This window comes from Ursus arctos, unplaced genomic scaffold, assembly GCF_023065955.2.
Source record: "Ursus arctos isolate Adak ecotype North America unplaced genomic scaffold, UrsArc2.0 scaffold_2, whole genome shotgun sequence".
Classification (NCBI taxonomy): Eukaryota; Metazoa; Chordata; class Mammalia; order Carnivora; family Ursidae; genus Ursus; species Ursus arctos.
The window spans coordinates 60,314,074-60,338,432 of NW_026622874.1; the positions used below are offsets into that span (position 1 = coordinate 60,314,074).

The 24,359-nt window shown below is 44.6% G+C and overlaps 2 protein-coding genes across 2 annotated transcripts in view; one reads left to right on the plus strand and one right to left on the minus strand.

The window, feature by feature from the left end:
- Nucleotides 1-3,395: 3,395 nt before the first annotated feature.
- Nucleotides 3,396-6,190, plus strand: CFAP126 (cilia and flagella associated protein 126). Its single transcript, XM_057315101.1, has 5 exons — nucleotides 3,396-3,422; nucleotides 4,415-4,477; nucleotides 4,679-4,759; nucleotides 5,254-5,430; nucleotides 5,740-6,190. Exons 1-5 carry the CDS (start codon nucleotides 3,396-3,398, stop codon nucleotides 6,055-6,057), a joined length of 666 nt encoding a protein of 221 aa, XP_057171084.1. The 3' UTR covers nucleotides 6,058-6,190.
- A 1,534-nt stretch (nucleotides 6,191-7,724) lies between these two features.
- SDHC (succinate dehydrogenase complex subunit C) overlaps nucleotides 7,725-24,359 on the minus strand; it is a 32,908-nt gene continuing 16,273 nt past the window's right edge. The window contains exons 5-6 of the mRNA XM_026487352.4: nucleotides 11,766-11,929; nucleotides 7,725-8,572 (exon numbers count right to left, since the gene is read on the minus strand). Of these exons, the coding sequence (XP_026343137.1) occupies nucleotides 8,468-8,572; nucleotides 11,766-11,929 (269 nt within the window). The 3' untranslated portion in view covers nucleotides 7,725-8,467. The remainder of the gene's footprint in view (nucleotides 8,573-11,765; nucleotides 11,930-24,359) is intronic.

The window sequence follows — 24,359 nt, forward strand, 5'->3', positions numbered from 1 at the left end:
TTTTGAGGGAGAAGTTGCTCGAGATCCCTTTACTATCTGGGAAGGAGTATGGGATGAAAGCAAACAACTTAGAGATCTAATCAATTCTATCAAGACTCCAAAATTTGCCAGAGAATCTGACACACGGCTGGAGGGGGTGTAACGTCTTTGGAACGCAACTGGGCAACATCTGTCGGAATGCAGCAGGGCGCCTGGCTGGCTCAGCCGGTGGAACGTGGGACTCTCGACCTCGAGGTTGTAAGTTCGAGCCCCACACTAGATGTAGAGATTAAAAATAAAATCTTTTAAAAAAATGCAATACCTTTTGACTGTATGATTTCATTTCTATAAATTTATCCCACAAATAGGCTCATAAAGATGCAAAATAACACCTGTGCAAAGATGTTCATCTCTGCATTGTAACAGCAACAAAACGACACGTTCGACAATAGGACGCTGATTAGATGAAGTGTAACACCTCACCGTGTAACAGCGGGCAGCGATTAGAAAGCTCTTTACGCACTAATATGTAATGGGGTTCAAAATATATTTCTTTTTCTTTACGATTTCGTTTTAAGGATCATGACCTGAGCCGAAGGCACATGCTCACCCGACTGAGCCCCCCAGGCATCCCTATGCTGCAGTTTCCTGGCTGGGGTGGTTATAAGAACCAAATGAGAACATGTAATAAAAAGCGATTAGAACTGTGCCTGGCATATAGTAATTATGTTCATTCTTATTATCAGACTGACAAAAACAGTAAAAACATGAGTAGTGTTGGAAAGAGAGGACTGGGCCCTCTCACAGACTGTCAGAAGATGTAGAAATTGGGGGCACCTGGGTGGCTCAGTCATTAAGCGTCTGCCTTTGGCTCAGGGCGTGATCCCAGCGTTCTGGGATCGAGCCCCACATCAGGCTCCTCCGATGGGAGCCTGCTTCTTCCTCTCCCACTCCCCTGCTGTGTTCCCTCTCTCGCTGGCTGTCTCTCTGTCAAATAAATAAATAAAATCTTTAAAAAAAAAAGATGTAGAAATTGGCACAATGTCTTTGGCAACTTGCATACTAAATGCACGAGCCATCTGACTTTGCAATTCACTTTCAGAAACGTATCCTATCGATCACATGTTCATAAAATTATATACATATCAATCTATATATCTATATATTCACAAAGACATACATGTATATATAGCTTTTCATTGCAAGAATGTCTATAACAGGGGTGCCTGGGTGGCTCAGTCGGTTAAGTGTCCGACTCAGTTTCAGCTTAGGTCACCATCTCAGTTTCAGGAGATCAAGCCCTGTGATGAGCTCCCTGCTCAGCGAGGAGTCTGCTTCCCCTCTCTCTCTTCCTCTGTCCCTTCCTCTGCTCATGCACTCTCTCTCTCTCAAATAAATAAATCTTAAAAAGAATGTAACAGCAAAAGACTGGAAATAACCTAAATGGTCATCCAAATGGGACCAAATAAGTACATGCTGGTGTGTCCTAAAATGGATAGTATACTGTCATGAAAAACATCCTTGAGATAGTCAAAAAAGCAATCACAGAACAATGTGGATATCTTGCCACTGTTAGTGTTAGAATACATAGAATACTTCTGGAAAGAGACACAAGAAAATAGTAAAAGTAGTTATAATAGTAATAGTAACAGCAATCCCCTCTAAGGAGCAAGACTGGGAGTTGAAGTCAGATGGAGATTTGGTTTTCATTAAACACGCTTCTGTAAAAATGGAACGATTCCCCCATGTACATTACTTTTTCCATTAAACAAAAGCTAGCTGATTTTTCTAAACAAGAGTGCAGTCATCAGATAATCTTACAACTCTATCGGAAAAGCATACCAGGGACACCTCGGTGGCTCGGTTAGTTAAGCGTCTGCCTTTGGCTCTGTCATGATCCCAGGGTCCTGGGATCGGGTCCTACATCAGGCTCTCTGCTCAGCGGGGAGTCTGCTTCTCCCTCTACCCCTCCCCCTGCTGGTGCTCTATCTCTCTTTCAAATACATAAATAAATATATAAATAAATAAAATCTTAAAATACTGCTATTTTCTTAAAAAAAAAAATAAAAAAGAAAGAAAAGAAAAGCACACCAGCTGAAGACAGAAGTTCCGAGAGAAATGCTGGTTATTTGACTATCACTGTGGCTTTGAGGACACAATGGATGTCCTAGAGCAAAGTCCTTGGTTCTGAAGGTTATCACTCTAGAGCACTGAGAACCACAGGGAATAAGCACGCCAAGTCCTCTTTCCAGACCTCATATTCTCCGGCTGTTACCTGCCAGAGCCTGCCGAACCAGGGCTGTTTTTACCTCCATCTCTCCAAGCGTAGGAGGGCTCTCATACTTGGCGTGTTAGTTGGGATGACGACTTTAGGGGGAAAAGGAAGGGAGAGGGACTGACAACTGTCCCCTATAATGCTCTCTTGGTTCTCAATGATTTCTTTGAACAGCTTTTTTCATCTTCACATCTCGTGTTACAAACAGACTTACAATTCATAAAGCAGTTTCCCTTTCTCATCAATTCTGACAACCCAGGAAATGAATATGATAATGCCATTTCAGACGCGTCTCGGAGGGGTTGCCCAGTCCCACGAATGTTAGTTTGTGTCCTGGAACCACCACTTAACTTTCCAAATCTGATGCTTTCCACACCATCGCTTTCTCCATCCCTGCCCAATCTCCCGCCACTAGCTCCTAATTCTACCTCATCCCTGCCAACTCCACGCACCTGTGTTCTTAGGCCCTGAGATCCTAGAGTGATGGACGGGACCGGAGTCATTCAAGGACAAAGGACAAGCTATGCTTTTTCCTGCTGGAGATAAATCTGAGTCACTTTTAAAAACATTATTCCTTTGCTATTCTGAGAAAATGAAGAAGTGGACCCTATAAACTAAGTCTCGCCGTATTGAGGACCTACTATGCAATGACACTGACTGGACACCTCCCACTTTATCTCACGGACCCTGTAAAGGCAGGCTCTATTATCTTCACAATATGAATGAGTCCACAGAAACTGAGAAGGGGAGCCAACTGTTTAATGTCACACAGCTCCTATGATAGTAAGTCAAGTGAGGATTCCAACCCCAGCACCTGGCTCTCAAGTCCAGGGTCCATTCCAGCACACTGCCCCCAAAACACAGCTCTTGGTGTTCCACAGTTTAAGATGGTTAAAACCACAGTCAGACAATCCAGAAGTTCTTAAGTAGGGTAAGTTATGCTATTAAAAAGGGCCGCTCTTTAGCTCATTTACTTTGTCTCCCGCATCTCTAAAATGAAACCAAACCTGAATTTCCAGGGAGAGGTTGGGGCAGTGTCATCCAAGGAGGTGAGTAACAAGTAAAGGGGCCGGCAGTCCTGGAAGGGCCGCCTTCCGCGGTTGCTGGGCAACAAAGGTAAACAGCACAGAGTGGCAGGATCATGGCCACTAACTACAGTGCCAACCAGGTAAGCTCTTTTTCCATCTCTAATGATTGACTTTGCCCTTGCACTGACTCTCCCAGAGGATTCTGATTATTGAATGAAGAGCTGAAAGTGGGGTGAGATGGTATTTTTCACCTCTTTAGCTCCTCAGGGTAGAGAGGGCCCACGGACAAGCAAAAGGCTTCTCTGGGTTAAGTTTGTAGGATCTGGACAAGAGGTCGGCAGGGTTTTTTCTGTAAAGGGCCAAACGGTAAATATCTCAAAATTTTTAGGGCCACGTGGCAAAATCAGAGATGTTATGGCTTAAAATAGCAAGAGAAAATATTTTTCCATAAAATTTCTGACAGAATTCAGAATATCGTAACCGTAATTTTTTTGTAATACTAATGAGAAAAACAGAATTCTTGTGGGACAAGAAAACACTTTACTACTGTTTCCTTTTTCAAAGCAATTGCAAATATCCATCTATAAAAACCATTCTTTGCTGTCTCAGGTCATCCCAAGACAGACAGGAGGATGGATTGGGCCCATGGGCCATATTTGCCCACCCCTGGTCTAGACCAGGATCACCCAATAAACAGATAATGCGAGTCACAAATGTAATTTAAAATTTTCTAGTAGCTATGTGAAAAAAAAAACTAAAAAGAAATAAAATTAACTTAAATAATATATTTAACCCAGTAAGTCTAAAATATTATTTCAATGTTTAATCAATATTTAAAAAGTTATAATAAGATGCTTACATTCTCTTTTTTTTGTACTAACTCTCCAAAATTACAAAGCACCTCCATTGGGACTAGTCACATTTCAAGTGTTGGGTAGCCACATGTGGCTAGTGGCGCCATGTTGAATAGCACACATTTAGACCAAAAAATAATATCCCTTCTATAGTGAGTTAAAGCCTAGCTTGGCTGTTCAGGTCTTTGGTCTTCAACTCTAAAGAACTGTGCCTCGTCATCATTTCCCGGGCACAGGGCCTTTGAGCCTCACAGAGATTCTCATCTTTCTCTCCACAGTATGAAAAAGCTTTCTCACCCAAGTATCTGCGGAACTGGTCTCCCGCCAAGCCAACAAAAGAGGTATTGCATGTGCAGGGCTCCCACAGGGCCAGTTTCTGATTCTTTCCACCACGTTCTCTGTAACTCACTGGCACCTAGTTCCTTTAGCCGCCTCCAAATTCCCGTATCTTCCTCTCCCTCAGCCCTTAACTCGAGCCCCTCGGATACCCTCTCTTTTCCACTCCATCTTCACAAGCATTTCTCTCCTCACCTCCACCCCAGAGAATTTCTTCCCATGAAGGCTACACTCAGATTATCGCCAATGATCGTGGTCATCTGTTGCCCTCAGTGCCCCGTTCCAAGGTGAGATACTGATCCCCATTCCCACTGAGGAAGGTGAAGAACTGGGGCACACAACTGGAGTAACCGAGACGGGAGGTTGCAATCTACCACAGCCACTATCTGGAAATTAAAGTTCAGTCTAATTCCCACTGCAACATGACTGTCCCCAAACTTCCAGCCAGCTTATCCAACACAACAGAGTTGTGCTTAGCACCCAGAATGCCTTAAACCGATGAACATCTTCACGATACTTAGGTAGTGGGTACTCCGCTAGACTCAGCCTAAGGACACGGAATTTAAGTTAACCCAGCAGAATTAATATGATGACAAAATCAGGGTAACCTAATTGAGAAAGGGGGTAAAGCACGAATGGGGAGACTAGGAGACTGTGCTTTCAGTCTGATTTCATTACCATGCACCCCAAGGGTGAAGGGTGGAAGGAAGACAACAGACCTGCCGATAGGGCAGTAGTCCTGGGAGAAGCCAGCTGAAGAGCCTCGTCTTCTTCCTTTTAGGCAAGTCCCTGGGGATCTTTCATGGGCACCTGGCAAATGCCTCTGAAGATACCCCCTGCTCGGGTGACCCTGACCTCCCGTACAGTTGCTGGTGCTGCCTCCCTCACCAAATGGATACAGAAAAATCCTGATTTGCTCAAGGCCTCCAATGGGCTGCGTCCTGAAATCTTAGGCAAGGTGTCTATTCCTCCCACCTAACCTCAAATCCTATCATCTGCATTTCTTTTCAACCTCAAAAATGCCTCTTGTTATACCAGCACTATCCCAGCAGGGGGAACCTCTAACCAGCTCTCTCATCCTGTCTAGTCCCTGTCTTCTGACACCTAAAGAGATGTGCTAGGGACACATTCCCCCCAGAATGCAAAATGATCTGATCTGACCTTTTGTCCATGGTATGGGGAAGAAGGGAGTTAGAATTCTAAGATGGACTGGGAATGATCTAGGCCTGACCAGAAACATGACTGTCTCTTCCATTCTACCCGGCAGCCTCATGATCCGGACAGTCAGAGGAAACTCGGGAAGTCTACCACAAAGACTGTACAACAAGCATCAAGTCCGACCATAATTCCAAGCTCCCCAGCTGTAAACCTCAATTCCCCAGACCAACCCCAAAGCTCACACCCCTCTGCAGGTCACACCCCAGGTCCCCCCAGCCCAGCCAACTCTCTCAGGAGCCCACCAGGAAGCCCATGTATGCTAGAACACGGGGCAGGTCCTAATCCAGCTGCAGTCCAGAAAAGCAAACCTGGAATTCCAGAGGCACCAAGGGCCCACACTGAGAAAACTTGTCTAGAGACTGAGTGATGTAAGCAAGACCCCCGGTGCAGGACATAGAACAGGGAAATTATAGGGTGGGAATAAAGGCAATCTTGGAAAATAAACATTATTTGTTGAATCTATTACTGATTTGGAAGTTTTTTCCTTCTGTTATGGCTGCCTCTTGTAACCCATGACTAGGAGGCGGGCTGGGGGATATAGGGTAGGAAAAAGAACACGGCAGTGGCTGGAGATGGAACACATTTTTACAAGGATTGAGTCAGTTATCCTGCAAAAGTGGCCAAGAGGAAGTTGGTCTGAATTGTAGCAAAAGAAAAACCTCAAAGAGCCAGTCCTTACTCCGAGCCCCTCATTTTTCATCTGAGCATGCGCAACCACCACCTTGAAGTCAGAAATACGATTGTTCAGTAGAGCACGTATACGCACGTCTGGAGAAGATGGGGGAAGAAAAGGGAAGGGAAGCCAGGGTACAAGACACTATCCTTGTCTACGACTTCACATCTGACGGCAGAACACACGGGGAAGACAAACTAGAAAGAGTCATAAAAGTAAAACTCAAGCAAAAGTACATACATGGTTTTGAAAAGTGAAGATACAGAAGTGACTGGAAGTCAGAGAAGAACAACAAAGACAGACGGTAAGTAGAAATTTAGGGCAGAGTAAGAAACATGAGGACCCCTGTACCCCAACCCCAATCACCCAAATGGTAAGAAGCCACCAAAAAAAGGTAAGAAGTTCCCTGTCAGGTTTCCCAGCCTCCAACACCAGCTTATCCTCGTCCTATTCTGTGGTCTTCCTGGCGCCGGCTGTTCAACGTAACGCCCTTGCCAAACCCTTCCCAGCTCCAACGCCGAAGTGTCCCTCATGAACATCTGTCCCTCACGCCAAGGACAAGTACAGAGGACACAGGGTTTAAGCTGGAGGAAGGCTACAAAGGCTTCCCAGGGCTAGTCAAGCAAGAAGGGAGAAGTGATCATCACAGAAAGCCGAAGGCTACTCAGGAGCTGGGAGGAGGACCGCTGAGCGCAGATCCCCAGTGTCTTAGCTTCAGTGAGGCCTTCCTGTCCAACTGCCACCAGTTCCAGTCATTGCTCCTCCTCTCCAACCCACAGCTTCAACTGGCTGGACAACAACTCAGACAAGATAGATCTGCTACCCCCGAGTTTCCAAAGACTATCAAAACAGCATTCCTGCCAAGGGAGTTAAAGAGTCAAGAGGCCGGCCCATATGGATTTTAAAAGCAGCAAGTTTTCCCGTTAAATTACACATTTTTGCCAGGTCTTCAACAATCCCTCCTCTTTTATCTCTGCTCTCTTTTCTCTCCCAGTCTACACACCTAGCTCATCGGCCTCCCCTGGCCCTCTGGCTCCCTTACTGGGTCATCAACTGCTGAACTGCACCCTGAGGTCGATGCGTAGTTCTCAGGGGTATTCTGCAGCTCGTGATAATGCAAAGCTTCCACATGCTTAACCTCCTTTCTCTTCCTTCTCTGAGGCTTCTGCACAATATTTGATCTCTGGCTACTTGCATCTGATTCCCTAAACATTGCTCCAGTGGTCAGCCGCAGGATAAGCTGTTTCCCTCCTGAGAAAGGTCAGATTGGGGGATGTAAACGCCTGAGACCAGAGTGAGAGGGAGGAAACTGGCTCTTCCCCAACCTCCATTCTCTTGGTTTCTCTAGATTTCAAGGAGAGTCAAAGACAAAATGAGTATTTTAATTCAGTTTCAGAAACAGATGTCACATGAATTTGGATTAGAAAAGAGGCTTGTTTTTTCCAGAAATGCAGGGGGGGGCCTTAATAGGTTCACTGTAATTTTCTGGATCTTCCTTTTGCATTAAAAGCTATATATCTTCTCCCCAAAGCACCTGCTTTAAGAGTCAACTGACCCTCTTCATCTCCTGCTAGCTGGGACAGGCTAATTCCCCTCCACCCCCATCCCTCCTCTTTCAGTCATACTGTGTGGGTGCTGAAGACCCTGGGCTCTGACCAATGAACAGAACTGTCCTTTAAGCCAGCAACCCACAGGCAATGGCACCCAAAGCCCCACTCTCAGTCCCCATGGCAGAGGCCACAGAGCTGGCATTGTTTCCACTGTCTCAGGAAGAAGGAGCCAAAAGCTGACTGTCAGCACAAATCAAGGCCCAATATGGAGAGAGAATGAGGGCTTCTAGGCCCAGAGTAGGCTTCAAGCTGGGGGCAGGAAAAGGGAAGTTTTGAGTCATCCCATCTTTAGAAACAAAGGGGAAACTGGACCCTCTTCCACTGCTCTGGTCCTAGAAGGCACTCTACTGCCGCTAAGCTCCAAGGGGATGTGCAAGCACAAAAGGGTCTAAATAAATCAGGAGAACTTTGTCTTGGCTGGAGAAGAGAGTGACAAACAGGAAGATAGGTCAGTGAATCACTTATGGGAAGACAATGCCAGGAACGTCAGCTCTTCACATGGCTGCCAGCCCTACGGAGGACAACACAGTAAGAACCAAGACAGCCACTCCAGACTGGTACAGCTGGGGAATCTTCAGGCCTTTCCCTAGGTCCCATACCTGCAGAAAAAAGAAAAGAAAAAAAAAAAGAAGGAAGAAAGAATTTCAGCAATCAGGGCCCTGGGTACTCTCCTTTCTGAGAAAGGAGCTCCACCCCATTGGAAGGACAACTCCTCCTAGCATGGTTCTAGGGAAAAGCACTTCTCCTGGACCCCACCTTTCTCAAAACCCACAACATGGTCCCTACCACCCAGCTGCCCGAATGACAGAAAAGACAGATATACAAAGTACAGCCTCTATCTACAAAAGCTTCCAAAGAGAGAAAACTTCGCTAATGACAACAAAACCCAATCAACATTTCCCAAAGTGCGCTCCTCCACAAACTAGTTCCTCAGAATGCTAAAAGGTGTTGCACGGGGGAGCATAGTTCCACAGTCAAATAAATTTAGTAAACATTTAACTGCAAGACTTTTGAAACAATTTATTAACATATACCGTCAAGCTCTGAAACAACAAGGATAGAAGATACGTGGTTTCTTAGATACAGTCACAGAACCACAACCACCTCCCCCAACCCCTGCCTTTGAGAAGTAACATCCAGTCAGAGAACCAGTATTCTAAAAAAGCCCTGAGATCTAGAACACTATTTCTCATTTTGTTTGCCAGTTTACAGCAAAAGTTCACGAAAGAATAAGCGATATTTACCATTAGTATGTGTGCTGCATTCTCTATACTGTATGCTATTAAATTTCTGTTTTGTTTTTTTTAATAAGCTCCATGCACAATGTGGGGCTTAAACCCACAACCCCAAGATCAGGTCACACTCTCCACCGACTGAGCCAGCCAGGAGCCCCTAAATTTCTGGATTTTTTTGGTAAAAACCCACTAAACTGATTTTCTCCCCACTGCATCAGAAACCAGGGTTTTAAAAGCACTGACTAGCCTCTCCTGTACCCCAGGGATACTAACGGTGTTACATCTCAGTCACTAAAAGACCCCCCAGGGCAAAAGCAGAATTTTTAGGTTCTACGCTTTCCATATTTGATTATCCCAATTTAACACAAACGCCCACACTCTGAAGGTTAAACTAAATTAGGAGGACTTAAGAGAAAACTAAGAGAGACCCTGGGAGGGGGGGGGATGGAGCCTCTACCTAGATCAGATTAGGGGTCAAGCAGATTCCACACAGAGCTGTTTTGCTTATATAGGCACAGAGTTCTACCAAAAAACCTGAGCCCTACTGGCTGGTGGTGACAAGGGGGGGGTTACTCTCTAGAATGCCAGAGACCCTGTCACTTCCCACTCTTTTCTATCAATTCGACTCCCCTCTCCCCATTAGATCTTCTGGGAAGGCAACTATCAAGCTCAGAGGGCAAGAGCTAGGACTGTCTGTCATGGAGAACAGATCAAATCCTGTCCCACACTCAGAGCCAGTACTTGCTACAAGAAAAAATAAAAGCAGATTTAAGGGCTTAAGAAAAGCCTTTAGGCTCCTCACTTCTCTCAACAAAGAGATTACCATTACAGGCAGGAACCAGGGCAGAAAAACCTTGACTGAGTTCTGAGATTTTGCAAAACCTCTTCCCCTTCCCTCCCCTCATACTGAGACAAAAGCAAATATATGGCAAGCCCTCTAGAGCCAGGATGTGAACAGAGGAAGCTGATCAGCTGATTTTCATTAGAGAGATTTGTTCTGTGGAATAAGGAGTCATTAATGGAAATGCCCTCCTTCTTTACCCCCTCCCGGAGGGAAATGAAGTCATTGTGAATCAAACTGAACACTGCCCCAGGGAACAGTTGATAGATACACTTAATTAAATAGGTCATTTAGGCTCTCACTTTTCTGATTCCATTAAACTGTCTATTGGACCAGACTGAAATTCAGAAAGTGCTTGTTTCTGGATTCTGATGTGGAAATTATAAAGGTCAGATTAAGGCAAGAGAATCCATTTGACAGATGGCTCAGGTTAGGAAGAAACTGGAAGACAAGAAAGAATGGAATCATAATTGTCTTTCCGGGAAAGAAAGCAAGACCATGGGTAGAGAGACCACAAAACATGAAATCTTAAAATGCTGGAGGAGGGACTGCTCTCTGACCTGGGGTAGGCATGATTAAGCTTTAATTCCTTTATAAAAGAGAAGGAGGGGGTGCCTGGGTGGCTCAGTCCGTTAAGCATCTGCCATCGGCTCAGGTCATGATCCCGGGGTCCTGGGATCAAGCCCCACGTTGGGCTCCCTGCTCAGTGGGGAGTCTGCTTCTCCCTCTCCCTCTACCCCTGCTCCTGCTCTCACTCTCTTGTGCACGTGTGCTCTTGCATGTGCTCTCTCTAATGAATAAATAATATCTTAAAAAGAGAGAGAGAGAGAAGGAGGTGCTCCTGGGTGGCTCAGTCGGTTAAATGTCTGACTCTTGGTTTCAGATTAGGTTAGAAATGTCTGACTCTTGGTTTCAGATTATGTTAGGATCTCAGGGTCTTGGGATCAAGCCCCACGTTGGGCTCCACGCTCAGTAGAGTCTGCCTGTCCCCCTCCCTCTGCTCCTCCCTGGCTCACATGTGCCCTGAGTACGCGTGCATGCACTCTCTCTCTCTAATAAATAAATTAAAAAATAGTAACAAAAATTCAAAAAAGAGGAGGAGAAAAGTCATGTAGGAGGCAGCATGGACAGTTTTCAGGCCATCAAAAGATTCCTAACCCCAATATCAAAATCTGGAATCCTAGGTACCCCATTCTCTCCAAGAGCTCAACAAAAACCAAAAACAATTAACGCAATCCAATGTCAAGATAACAAAACTTAATATATTTGACTCCAGCTGGACTTGTCACCCTGGGTTGACAGGAATGTTAGAGTGAAAGCAGCAACCATCTAGCTCAGAATAGACACCCCAGGCTCTAGAATAGAGCCTGACACATTGTAGGTACCAATTAATTATCTCATAAATCTGCCTTCTATGTCAGAGGGATGACCTGGCTTCAGGGGTCTCCTTTAGCAACACTCCCCTTCAAAATGGAGCAGTTCACACTGAGACCCTGCAAGTATCTGCCAGGCCTACACGCAGAGCTCAGCGGGATCCCCAGCAGGGCTGCCAGGGAGTGCACACGGATCTAGTTTAGCTCTCCCCAAGAGCCCCTGAGCAAAGGTCCAGACAACTAACTTTAGGGGTGGCACTAAACCCAGGCAATGAAGGAGGGAATCCTACACTCCCCTACACTCCCTTCACCCAGAAAATGTATAAACCAACAATTAACTTACCAGGTGTCGGATCCCATTCCAGGTGTGATACATGAGAGGGAAGACAAGTGCGAACTTGGCCGTGTAGATCAATGACGGCCCCAGACACAGGGACTTCACAAGTTCCAAATGAGACTCAAAGTTCCCAGGGATCAACAGGGCCGACAGGCCAAAGAGAGAGACCCCTGAGGAGAAAACCAAGTGAGCCCATTACAGCTGCCCACCAGCTACCACTACTGTAACACATAAAACTCGGTCCTCTGACAGGCCCGGGCACCTCATACGATTCCGACCCATTTTGAAATGGGGAAGATTTAAAATAATGTTCATGTCTGTGGTGGGAGGTAAGCTACTCGGGACCTGACCCTCATGTCTTAAATTTGCCATACACATTAGCATGTTACTCCTCCTTCCAACATCCCTCTCTGCAAGACTTCACCTGGCACTCTAGAGGTCACCTTCGGACTGCACCTACATTATCATCTCCATAAGAAAAAGTAAAAACAGTATATTCAGTCCAAGGTAAAGACTGAGAAAAAATTTTAAATCATTCAAATCTCTACCATACACACAAAAAATGTACCATAAAATGGACCAGAGACCTAAACGTAAGAGCTAAAACATTAAAACTCTGAGAAAACCACAGAAGTCAATCTTCACGACCCTAGATTAGGCACTGGTTTCTTATATATGCTGCCAAAACCATCGTGACAAAAGAATAAACTGGACTTTATCAAAATTAAAATTTTTTGTGCTGCAAACAATGTCATACAGAAAGTAAAAACATGAATAAGTGGCACAGCATAGGGAGCAGTCAACGGTAGAGTGACAGTGTGCGTGGTGACAGATGGTGGTTTCAACAGCGCTGAGCACAGCATAACGTAAAGGGAAGCGAAACCAGTATGTCGTACACCCGAAACCAATGTAACATTGTGTGCCGACTACACTCAAACGGGAAAAGAAAAAAAAAAGTAAAAAGACAACACAGAGCGTGAGAAAATATTTGCAGATCATATGTCTGTAAGGAACGTGTATCCAGAATATACTACAGATTCTTACAACTCAATAATAAACTTACAACTTCATCTTACAACTCAAAAATAAAACCCAATTTAAAAATGGACAAAGATCTAAATAGGTTATCTCTCCAAACACAGATAAATAAATGGCCAATAAGAATATGAAAAGATGCTCAACACCATTAGCCAACAGAGAAATGCAAATCAAAACCATGAGGAGAGAGCGCCTGGGTGGCTCAGCCGGTTGAGTGTCTGCCTTCGGCTCAGGTCATGATCCCAGGGTGCTGGGATCGAGCCCCGCATCGGGCTCCTTGCTCTGTGGGGAGTCTGCTTCTCCCTCTCGCTTCCCCTCTGTGCTCTCCCTCTCTCTCTCAAATAAATAACATCTTTCAAAAAAAGAAAAAAAAATGAGAAGCTACTTCACAACTACCAGGATGTTATAACATACCTAATTATAAAACTATGTGCATTTATATAAGATATACACATTTACATAAATATCAAATGTGTTTAATTTTTTTTCCTAGACAGAGAGAGACTGAACAAGTGAGCGAGCAGGGGGTAGGGGCAGAGGGAGAAGGAGAGAGAGAGAGAATCTTAAGCCTAGCATGGAGCCCAACGCAGGGCTTGATCTCACGACCCTGAGATCATGACTGGAGCCAAAATTAAGTCAGACACTTAACCAACTGCGCCACCCATACGCCCCTCAAATACGTCTAATTTATATTTAATAACATGTAAATATCAAAAGACAGGTAATAACAAGTGTTGGCAAGGATGTAGAGAAATTAGGATCTCACATATTGCTGGTGGGAGTGTGAAACGGTACAGCCACTTTGGAAAACAATCTGGCAGTTTCTCAAAACATTGATAGAATTAGGGACGCCTGGGTGGCTCAGTGGGTTAAGCGTCTGCCTTCGGCTCGGGTCATGATCCTGGAGTCTCAGGATTGAGCCCCACATCAGGATCCCTGCTCAGCAGGGAGTCTGCTTCTCCCTCTGATCCTCCCCTCTTCTTGTGCACTCTCTCTCTCAAATAAATATTTAAATATTTATTAATAATTAATAATTATTAACTAAATCAATAAAATATTTAAAACAAAAAAGCAGCTTATAGTTTAGTAGGGGAGACACTTCAGTGCATCAGTCTATGGTCCAAGGAAGGTGCCAGAAGTCACTAGCACCGTAACAAAGGCATACGTGTGCGTGGGGTGCTCGGGAACACACAGAACAATCAAAACCCATCTAGTAGGAGGGGGACAGTATCCTGAAAAGCTTTTTCAGAGGTGTAGTTAAGCTAAATTTTGAGGAAAGAGCTGAGGGGGCAGAGAAGTCAGGAGTGACAGGATACATCAGAGGGCCTTATATGCTAAACTACAGAGTTTCAACTTGATCCTGCCAATCGAGGATGACAGATTTCATCTTGGTGCCAATCAAACACGGTTCATCTCAGTGCCAACCCCTATCAATTAATAATGGCTATCTAAAGTGTTCTAGTAAGACACATAGATGGCCAACACATGTGTGAAAAGAGGCACAACACTAATCTTCAGGAAAATGCAAATCAAAACCACTCTGAGATATCACCTCACACCAGTCAGAATGGCTAGTGTCAAAAAGAGAAGAAATACCAAGTGTTGACAAGGACGTGAAGAAAAAAGAACCCTGGCACACTGGTGATGGGAATGTAAATTGTACAAACACTGTGGGAAACAGTATGGAGGTTCCTCAAAAAATTAAAAACAGAAATACCATACGATTTGGTAATTCCACTACTGGGTATTTACCGAAAGAAAACAAAAACACTAATTCGGGGCGCCTGGCTGGCTCAGTTGCAAGAGCATGACTCTTTGTCTCAGGGTTGTGAGTTCAAGCCCCATGTTGGGTGTAGAGATTACTATAAATAAACAAACAAACAAACAAACAAACTTAAAAAAAACCCCACTAATTTCCTATGTTTATGGCAGCATTATTTACAATGGAAGATATGGAAGCAGCTCAGGTGTCCATCAGATGAATGGCTAAAGAGGATGTGGTACACGTACACAGTAGAGTATCACTCAGGCATAAAAAAGAAAGAGATCTGGCCTCCTGCAACAACATGCATGGGCCGAGAGGGTATTATGCTAAGTGAAGTAAGTTAGCTAGAAAAAGACAAATACCAGGTGCTGGGGTGGCTCAGGCATTAAGCATCTCAGGGTCATGATCCCAGGGTCTGGGGATCTGGTCACACAGCAGGCTCCCTGCTCAGCAGGAAGTCTGCTTCTCCCTCTGCCGCTCCCCCACCCCAGCTCGTGCTCGCACTCTCTCAAAAATAAATAATATCTTAAAAAAAAAAAGACAAATACCACATGATTTCACTTATATGTGGAATCTAAAAAACAAAACAAACAAATAAATGGATTCTTAAATATAGAGAACAAACTCATGGTTGCCAGAGGAGAGGTGGGTGGAGGCACAGGTGAAACACATAAAGGGAATTAAGAGGTACAAACTTCCAGTTATGAAATAAATAAATCACAGAGATGAAAAGTACAGCATAGGGAATATAGTCGGTAATACTGTAATGGCACTGTACGGTGACAGGTGTGACTTCACTTATCCTGAGCCCTGAGTAATGTATAGAGTTGTCAAATCAATATACTGTATACCTGAAAATAAAAAAAAAATTAAAAAAAAAAAAGTGTTATAGTGGGAAGGATCCTTAGGCCGCATCGCACACGGAAACAATGACCGGCCCTGGCCTCAGAAGGAGGGGATGGTTACTTGGGTCAAACACTGCCATTCCTAAGGGGACTGATAAATCATGAAGAGTTTACACTGGACAGTGATACGGTCAGATACACCTTTGACCTCTGAAAAGGTCAACTTGGTAGCAACAGGGGGACGGATGAGGGGAGTCAGCGGCGGCAGAGAGTCTGAAGAGGATGCTGTGGTAATTCCAAGTCTCCAGCGGAGGAAGGGGACGGCTTGACTGAAGACAGTACAGGGAGAATAAAGAACGGAAAATCTGATAAAATTTGGGGATATGGGGTAAATGAGGTAAGTCAAGGATGGTGGTTTGCATGGGCTAGTGACTAGATAATGCCCTTCCCCCCACAGGGAACGAGGAAATGCAGGCTGTTTTTGGTTTCGGTTCTGAGTTGTCTGAGAACGGATGTCGATCAGTTTAGAGTACCGCCAAGCTGGAGGTACCCCAGGACCAGCACGTGAGGATACGCAGTAAGCAGCTGGCTGAAGGTCTAAAGCTGGCTGGGCTCCGGCTTAAAGACACAGATTTGAGGGTCACCCGCATGCAAGCGATGAGTGAAGTGTGAAGCGTGGATGGGGCACCTGGGGGAGGCAAATCCACCTGGCTGCGGAGCCCGAGGGAAGGGCCACGGCTCTCACCTCTGTAAGCACCGCATTTCACACAGAGAGCAACACAAAGCACGTTCTCAACGCTACTGGGTCAAGAAGTGCAGCTGGCAACGTGGGACCCGTGACTGGAGACTGAAGTGGGGGCCGTCTTGTGGGGCTGCGCCCTTAACCTGCGGGGTCTGCACTAACTCTGCGTAGTGAGGATCAGCGCTGTGCTGAACTGGACACACCCAGCTGGTGTCTGGAGAACTGGAAAATTTATCGTTAATCAGAAAAACATGCATTTGGTGTCAGAAGTGTTGTGAGTAAAAAGAGTTCAGAAAAGGGCCTTTTTTGAAAGAAGAGAGAGGCAGCCAGCCAGTATGGTCTCTCTTCTAATTACATCTGGACTGGAATCCGTGTAATGAGCCCCCGATCTCCTTAACCTCCCAGAGACAACATTTATTTTTTCTGATTACAAAATAATTGCAAAGAACTACAACATTATAGAAATGTATGCTTTAGAAAAGTTCCCCGTAATCCCACCACTCAGTGATAACCATTTTGTGTACATCCAGAGACACTGTGTCATTTTCTGTTTTTAAGTACCCAACCCGTCAGAAAAATACCACCTATCTCAAATGTTTATTGCTACAGCCACCATTTACTTAAAATTTCCATAATTATTTAATCTTCATAACAATCTGAAAAATTAGTACCACCTTCATTTCACTAACAGCTGAAGAAAGGTTCAGAAACGTTAAGAAGCATATCCAAGTTTACTGAGCATTAAGTGAATGGGCTGGGATTCGAACATAAAACTCAGATTCTTTCCACTAACACCACACTTTTTTCTTAAGCACCTATAAACTGCTGACTCATAACTGTTCTTTTAGACTTGCTGGTGTTTCTGTCGTTCAAAAAATACTGATCTTGAAAAAACTGGTGCAGTAGAATGGTGTCGAGAACATCTGATTTATTTTGAGACATTCATTTGCTTTTGAACTGATTTAACTAACTGATAAAATTCCAAAACATTCATAGAAGCAAAGGCGGAAGACACTGCTGTTCATACCTTGGTATTTCCATTAGTTTTGACTCTGGGAGGCTATCCGAGAGTAGCTGGTGTTATTCTAAGATGAGGCAGTCCTATCAGTCTGGTCTTCTAGAGGTTAGTGTTGCGATGAGTGGCCATCCCTGGGACTCAGCGGTCAGACTGTCCCGTCAGGTGCACGGACCAGGGCTGAGTCTGTCTGGATATCTAAGGCCCATGTGCGGCTGTTGTAAGTTCGGAGCTGCAGGTTTGCACTGAAATTCAAAGAACAGAGGAGGGGCCCCCTAACTTCCTATCTGTCCAGACTGTCAAAGATCCTTGAATCCTCTTGGGTCATAGCTTCTGTCCAAATCTTCTCAAACTAGCTCAGTTTGTGGTACCTCAGTGTTTTCAGTAGTTTTTTTTTTTTTATCAGCGTGCCCCTAAGCCAAAAGAAATACCTAACAGGTTTGTTTCATAAGTAATTCGATTCAAGCAACTCAAGTATTTATGTCCTAACAATTCAGTAGCCATCTGAAAAAAAAAAATCATCCACATAATAGAAATTTTTAAAAAAAAAATTTCGGTCTTAAGTAACCACAATTATTTACTAATGAGATGTATACACTGTCGGATACAAAACAACACATCCAACCTTGGGTATCAGACTGGACATCAGCAGCATCATTCCCGGCTCTGCCCCGCCTTTCACACAGGCCAGGCTGAAGAATCAGCCCTTCAGTGAGAGCCTGCGTGAATGCACAGGCAAACCTATGGCTCAGGCAGCTTCTTTTCTGGAAAAGCGAAAGGCCTTCCATACAGACTTAGAAGGTAACCAGTGAGGCTCCGAAGTGGCTGTGTTTTTCTTCTGGGCTTTTCATGAGACAGGCCATTAGTCACTGATTCTCAAATGTGATGTGTTATGTATACATCAGGAATCCTGGTCACTGGCACCGAGGCGGTGGAGAGAAAGTGGTGAGAACACAACCTCTGGGGAAAGGCAATGTGGGTTCAGTTCCCACTCTGTCACTAACCAGCTACTATTTCCTCACTTCCCCTTCTGCTTATATTAATGCCTTGTTCAGACGGTGAGAATTAAGTACTAGATACGAAGTTCCTAATACAGGTAGTGATTACTATTTACATTAATGCTTCGAATATTTAATTCTGTCCCATTAAGAAAATGACCATTTGTAGTTGAAACGCTTGTTCTCACACCCTCCGGCTTCACAAGTGCGACAGCTCTGTCCTCGCATTGCCAAGATGAAACCTTGCCTGGCAAGACTGACGGTCGCCAGAAGACGCGTCTCAGAACTGTTTTACTTCTCAGGGCAAGAACCCTCCTGCCCCCCGCCCCCCTCCAGAGGCTGCAGGGAAGGCACAGGCACGACTTCACACGAGGAGATTAGTGTGAGGACACTTCAGCAAAAAGAGCAGCCAGCTGCTGTCACCCCGAGTTTCATCACCACGTGGCCAGCTCCGCCAGGGCCTTTCTTCCCCATGTTTTCATTTCCACTTGCAGTGACATCTGCAGGGGCTTGCTGGGAAGAAGGATGGTTCCTGGAAGTGGCCACAGGGCGTCCTGACAACCCACCGGGGTCTGTACACAGCACTTCGCCGCAGTGGAGGAGGCTGGAGCTTGTCCTGGCGGCCAGGCGAAAGCACCATTTAATTTGTCTTGGCAATGAGACGGGACAGCCTCGGTGGCTCTGTTTTCCCCATTTACACTGCTTAGCCATTAGAGGGGCCCCTCCTCAGGCACTGAGGTTGCAGGAGGAGAGCCTACTGCCTGCTTCCCGGTATCCTAGACATCAGAGGAGAATTCAGGAAATCGTATATTTGGTTTCCACTCCTACATTTTTCACTTGTAATGAGGAAACCTTTGGTGAGTCATTTCTGATTAATTAACTGATTGCTATTCCTTGTTCAAAGATGTGATACGATAAGAAATATATATTTTTCTTTTCCCCCAGTCCCTGGCACACAGACCCTGAAACCTTTGGAACCTCTAGAGTGATTAAGAGTGCCTTTAGTATGCTACTGGGATGACTGGTGGCTGGGGGCCTCCAGATGGCTTCAGGATGGGGCCTGTTGCCAGAAGGACCAAGGCATGATTGAGGGTTGGAACTTTCATCCCCATCCCCACCCCCCTGATATCTGCAAATGAGTGGCTGGTGACTGAGCTAATGGTAAATGATCTAAGCTTAGGTGATGACAGCTCCATAAAAACCCCTGAACTATACAGGGTTTGGACAGCTTTCAAGTTGTTGAACACATCAAGATGCTGACAGGGTGGTGTTAAAAGAAACCACAGGCCTATCATGGTGACACTTAGGCCAAATCAGCAAACCTACCTTAATGCCTAACCTAACTGCAGTTTCAACTCCCCAGGGTTGTAACCTTTAACCAGTCAACATGGAATTTCCTGGTCAATACTAGGACATTTACTGATAGATACCTTCTACTCCCCTTAGGACAACCCTGCCTACACAATGCATTCCTTGCTAATAAATTCCTTTCTTTCCTTCTGTCTTCTTTAAAGATTTTAACTAAACACTGCACCCAGTGTGGGACTCAAACTCAAAAGCCCAAGATCAAGAGCCACACGACTGAGCCAGACAGGTGCCCGTTTGTTGTTATTATTGTTGTTGCTGGTAAGCCTTCTACCTTTAAAAACTTCTTCTGTTTAGCTCAGCAGAGCATCTCTCTCCTCGCTAGAGGGGATGCTGCCCAACTCATGAATCAATGAATAAAACCAATTAGATCTTATTTACTCAGCTGCATTACACCAGAAAGGGCATGGAAGCTCCATGCACACTCCCCCGCCCCTCCCCCATACCCTGCCCTACACTGATCTTCCATTTGGCTGTTCTGAGTTGCATCCTTCATTTAAACAGTCAGTAAACGTAAGTGAAGTGTTTTCATGAACTCTGGTGAGCTACTCTAGCAAACTATCGAACCTGAGGAAGGGGTCATGAAAACTCTGATTTATAGCCGGAACTTCAGATAGTATTTATTAATTAATTAATTAATTAATTATTTTTTAAAGATTTTATTTATTTATCCGACAGAGATAGAGAGAGCCAGCAAAGGAGGGAACACAAGCAGGGGGAGTGGGAGAGGAAGAAGCAGGCTCATAGTGGAGGAGCCTGATGTGGGGCTCGATCCCATAACGCCGGGATCACGCCCTGAGCCGAAGGCAGACGCTTAACCTCTGTGCCACCCAGGCGCCCCTTCAGATAGTATTTAATTTAATCCTCACAATCCTAGCTAGGCATTATTATAAGCAGAAAAGGAAGTAAGGATATAGAACTCAGGACTGCTTTACTCCAAAGCTTGCTTTGTTACTTTCTCTCCACTGCCTCAGTGACCAGGATTTCTAACACATTTGAGCATCAGTGACTTATGTCCCATCTCATGACAAGCCCAGAAAAAAAAAAGCAGTCGTTCTGGAGTTCTATTAGTTCCTTTACAAATCTGTAAGTTCCTTTATAAATCTTTAAGGCCTTCTTTTCTAGAAAAGGAGCTGACTGCCTGAGCAGAAGGTCTGCCTATGCATTTAGGGCATCTCACACCGAAGGGCTGATTCTCTAATCTAACCTGCTTTGAACGACTATCCAAAACGCTCACGACCATCCTTACACCCACTCGAGGTCACTGTACACCTCACTTACAGCTGCATTCCTCGCAAATACCCGCTATTTAGCAACCATCTGGGCCTTTTCTAAACTCCTTGTTTTTACTGCTGTGTGTCGGTGCGTCTTGGTCATTGCTCTGCCCCCCCCCCTCACAAGGGAGCTTGGCCCCCTGCTGTTCTGAAGGTATTTACCTGGTTTCATCTAGACTGCCACACCATCGGTCACTGTGGAAAATCATGAGTATTTTAATCCCTACAGCCCTAAGTAAAGGAAGAGGGTTACTAGCCATCTCTTTCCACGTTTTAAAGGACTGTTTGTAAAGTTCTTTTTCTTTTTTTTTCTTTTTTAGAGGGGGAGGAGGGGCAGAGATAGAGAGTTTTAAGCAGGCTCCACACCCAGCGTGGAGCCTGATGCGGGGCTGGATCTCACAACCCTAAGATGGTGACTTGAGCTGAAATCAAGTGTTGGATGTTTAACCAACTGAGCAACGCAGGCACCCCTATAAAGTTCTTTTTCACTAGACTCTATTTTAAAGTCAAACTAGCGTCATCAAACTTTTTAGTTCAACATGCTTTGTAGAATTTATATATTGGCTGCAGTCTGGATAAATACCTTATCATGGATTTGTCCTGGCATTTTGTCCTATTACTGGAACATATAAGAAGAGGAATTTTTTTTTTTAATTGAATGTAAGCTCTATGCCCAATGTGGGGCTTGAACCCATGACCCCAGGATCAAGAGTCATGTGCTCTACCAACTTAGCCAGCCAGGAACCCCAAGAACAGGAACCTTTTATGACTTCCAACGGTCTACAGGATCAAGTTCCAACTTCTCTGTGGGGCAAAGTCCTTTAATGTTTGGCACACTTTCCAGCCTTACCTTCTGCCACTTTTCCCATAAACACTACTCTCAAACAATCAGACCCCGTCACCACTATCCAGGGACTGAACGCTTCCCAACGCCGAGGCCTCTGCATACGGTGGTTTCCCTGCTGAATGCGTCCCCGACCTCCTCTTCAGGATCGCTCCTGCTCATCCTTCCAGCAAGCTCTCCAACTCCTTCAGAGATGTCCTCTCCTCAGGGATCCCGTATCTCTATTCAAATGTTATCAAAGGGGCGCCTGCGTGGTGCACTTTGTTGGGTGTCCAACTCTTGATTTCGGCTCAGGTCGTGATCTCAGGGTCGTGGGATCAAGCCCCACGCCAAGCCCCACGTTGGGCTCCATGCTCAGCACAAAGTCTGCTTAAGATTCCCTATCCTTCTCCCTCTGCCCTTCCCCACTGCACGCTCTTTCTCTCTCTCTCTCATTCTCTCTCTCTAAAATAAATAAATAAATAAATCTTTAAAAAAAGTTACCATAACGCATTATAAATATTTATTTGTCTTACTCCTTAGACTCCTCTACCCTCGAGAGTAGAGGCTATTACTATCACTATCTAATTTCTAATGCATAGCAGGAAACTAATTAGAAGGCAGGAAGAATGAACAGCTCTGAAATGACCACCACAAGCAAAATGATTTGGATGGGCGTATTCACTTTGTAAACAGAGACCCAAGCACCTACTCAGTGCTCACTAGAGGGTACGAACAGTAACGAAGACAGACACAGTCCCCACTCTCTGAAGAGTTTGCAGTTTCGTAAAAGAGACGGATTTATAAACAAAATAATAATAAACACATACCACAAGCTCTACAGAAACAACCAGTGCAATAAGAACTACGAAGGAGCAGGGCCGTGAGACAGAAACTAACAAAAGAACTAGAACCACAAACTCCTTCCTCGGAAATGGTAGGGAGCAAGGTACTGTTTAAGTGGACAATTCTGTTCCGATCTGAAGGATAAAAAGGAACTAACCCAGCACAGCACAGGGTAGGGGCAGACATTTCAGATTAAGGGAACAGAACATGCAATGGCTCTGAGGGGAGAAAGAGTTTTGCTCATTCAAAGGAACTCAAAGACCAGGGCGGCAGAGCACAGGAAGCAGGGGAGGCAGAGACGAGCTTGAGGAGGCCGGATCAGGCAGAGCACTTTCTGGCACGGGGGAGACTTAAGTTTTAATCTAAGTGCAAAGGCAAATACAGTAAAAGGGTGATTCTAAGTGTGACATGATTCCACTTATTTTCATAAGATTTTTGTTTTTCCTGCTGTTATGTGAAAAAGACTGGAGGAGAGCCACAAGAATGCAAAGATCACAGTTGCCGGGACTGACTTCATTTCAGGCCAAATGATCCAATTCTTCTCACCATTCAGTCCAGTGCACATCATCTTCTAAGAGACCATTGCCATTCAATTTATTGTGCTTCTCATCCCTATTTTCATAAGTCAATATCCAAAGTATACTTTCTTGAAATTCCATCAATTCTGGTATAGGCATTATTAACACGCTCATTTTATAAGGAATAAACCGAGTTCAGAGAGCTAAGTTGCCTATGTCATCCATCTAGCAAAAACCAGTTCCCTTCCAGTTCTGAATGGACCTTCAGCATTCGAGGGAAACATGAGAACTACTACCATATGTAAACAACAGCCACTATGTTCCATCACAGGATTAGGGGCCAAGATTAGGGAAAAACTGAATAAATGCTGATGAATACAAGGTCATTCAAGGGGTAAAGATAGAAAATATAAATGATTATTAAGTATCTTTGTGAAAAAAAATATATTTACTTTAGCTATGTTTGGTAAACTAATACTTTTTTGTCATTATAGTCTATGAAAGAGTCAATATCCCCCTTCTCATTCAGTGGTAATAAATACACGGACATAAAAAAGGTATCTAGGGGTGCTTGGGTGGCTCAGTCCATTAAGCATCTGCCTTCAGCTCAGGTCACAATCCAGGAGTCCCAGGATCGAGCCCCATGTTGGGCTCCCTGCTCAATGGGGAGTCTGCTTCTCCCTCTCCCTCTCCCCCTGCTCCATTCTCTCTCCCTCAAATAAATAATAAAATCTTAAAAAAGGGGGGGGGGAATCTAAAGCCTAATAAAACTAGTCTTGTTCTTTCAATGATTTTTAGGATTAAATCTGCTCATCGATACCACCAAACTAAGCATAAAGTATTAATCTAACAATTATAAGATTCTAAGTAAGCAGATATACAGTAACTATGAATTTACAGCTAGAAGAGCCTAATCTTGAAACGTATCATATTATTTCATTCCAAGTGGGTTAAAAACCAGAAACTAGGGGTGCCTGGGTGGCTCAACCATTAAGCATCTGCCTTCGGCTCAGGTCATGATCCCAGGGTCCTGGGATCGACCCCCACATCAGGCTCCCTGCTTGGCGGGAGGCCTGCTTCTCCCTCTCCCACTCCCCTTGCTTGTGTTCCCTCTCTCACTGTCTCTCTCTATCAAATAAATAAATAAAATCTTTAAAAAAAACCACACAACCCCCCCCCCCCCAGAAACTATATACAGATTCCCAAGCAAAAGCCATCATCCTTATACCTGGATTCCATCATTCCTTTACCAACCAAAGGAATGATAATATAGGAATGATAACATCAGGTCTTAGATAGGAATTCCTATCCCTACTTGATTATCAATAAAACAAATCTGATTTCAAATGGCAAAGATGTGTTGTTAAATCA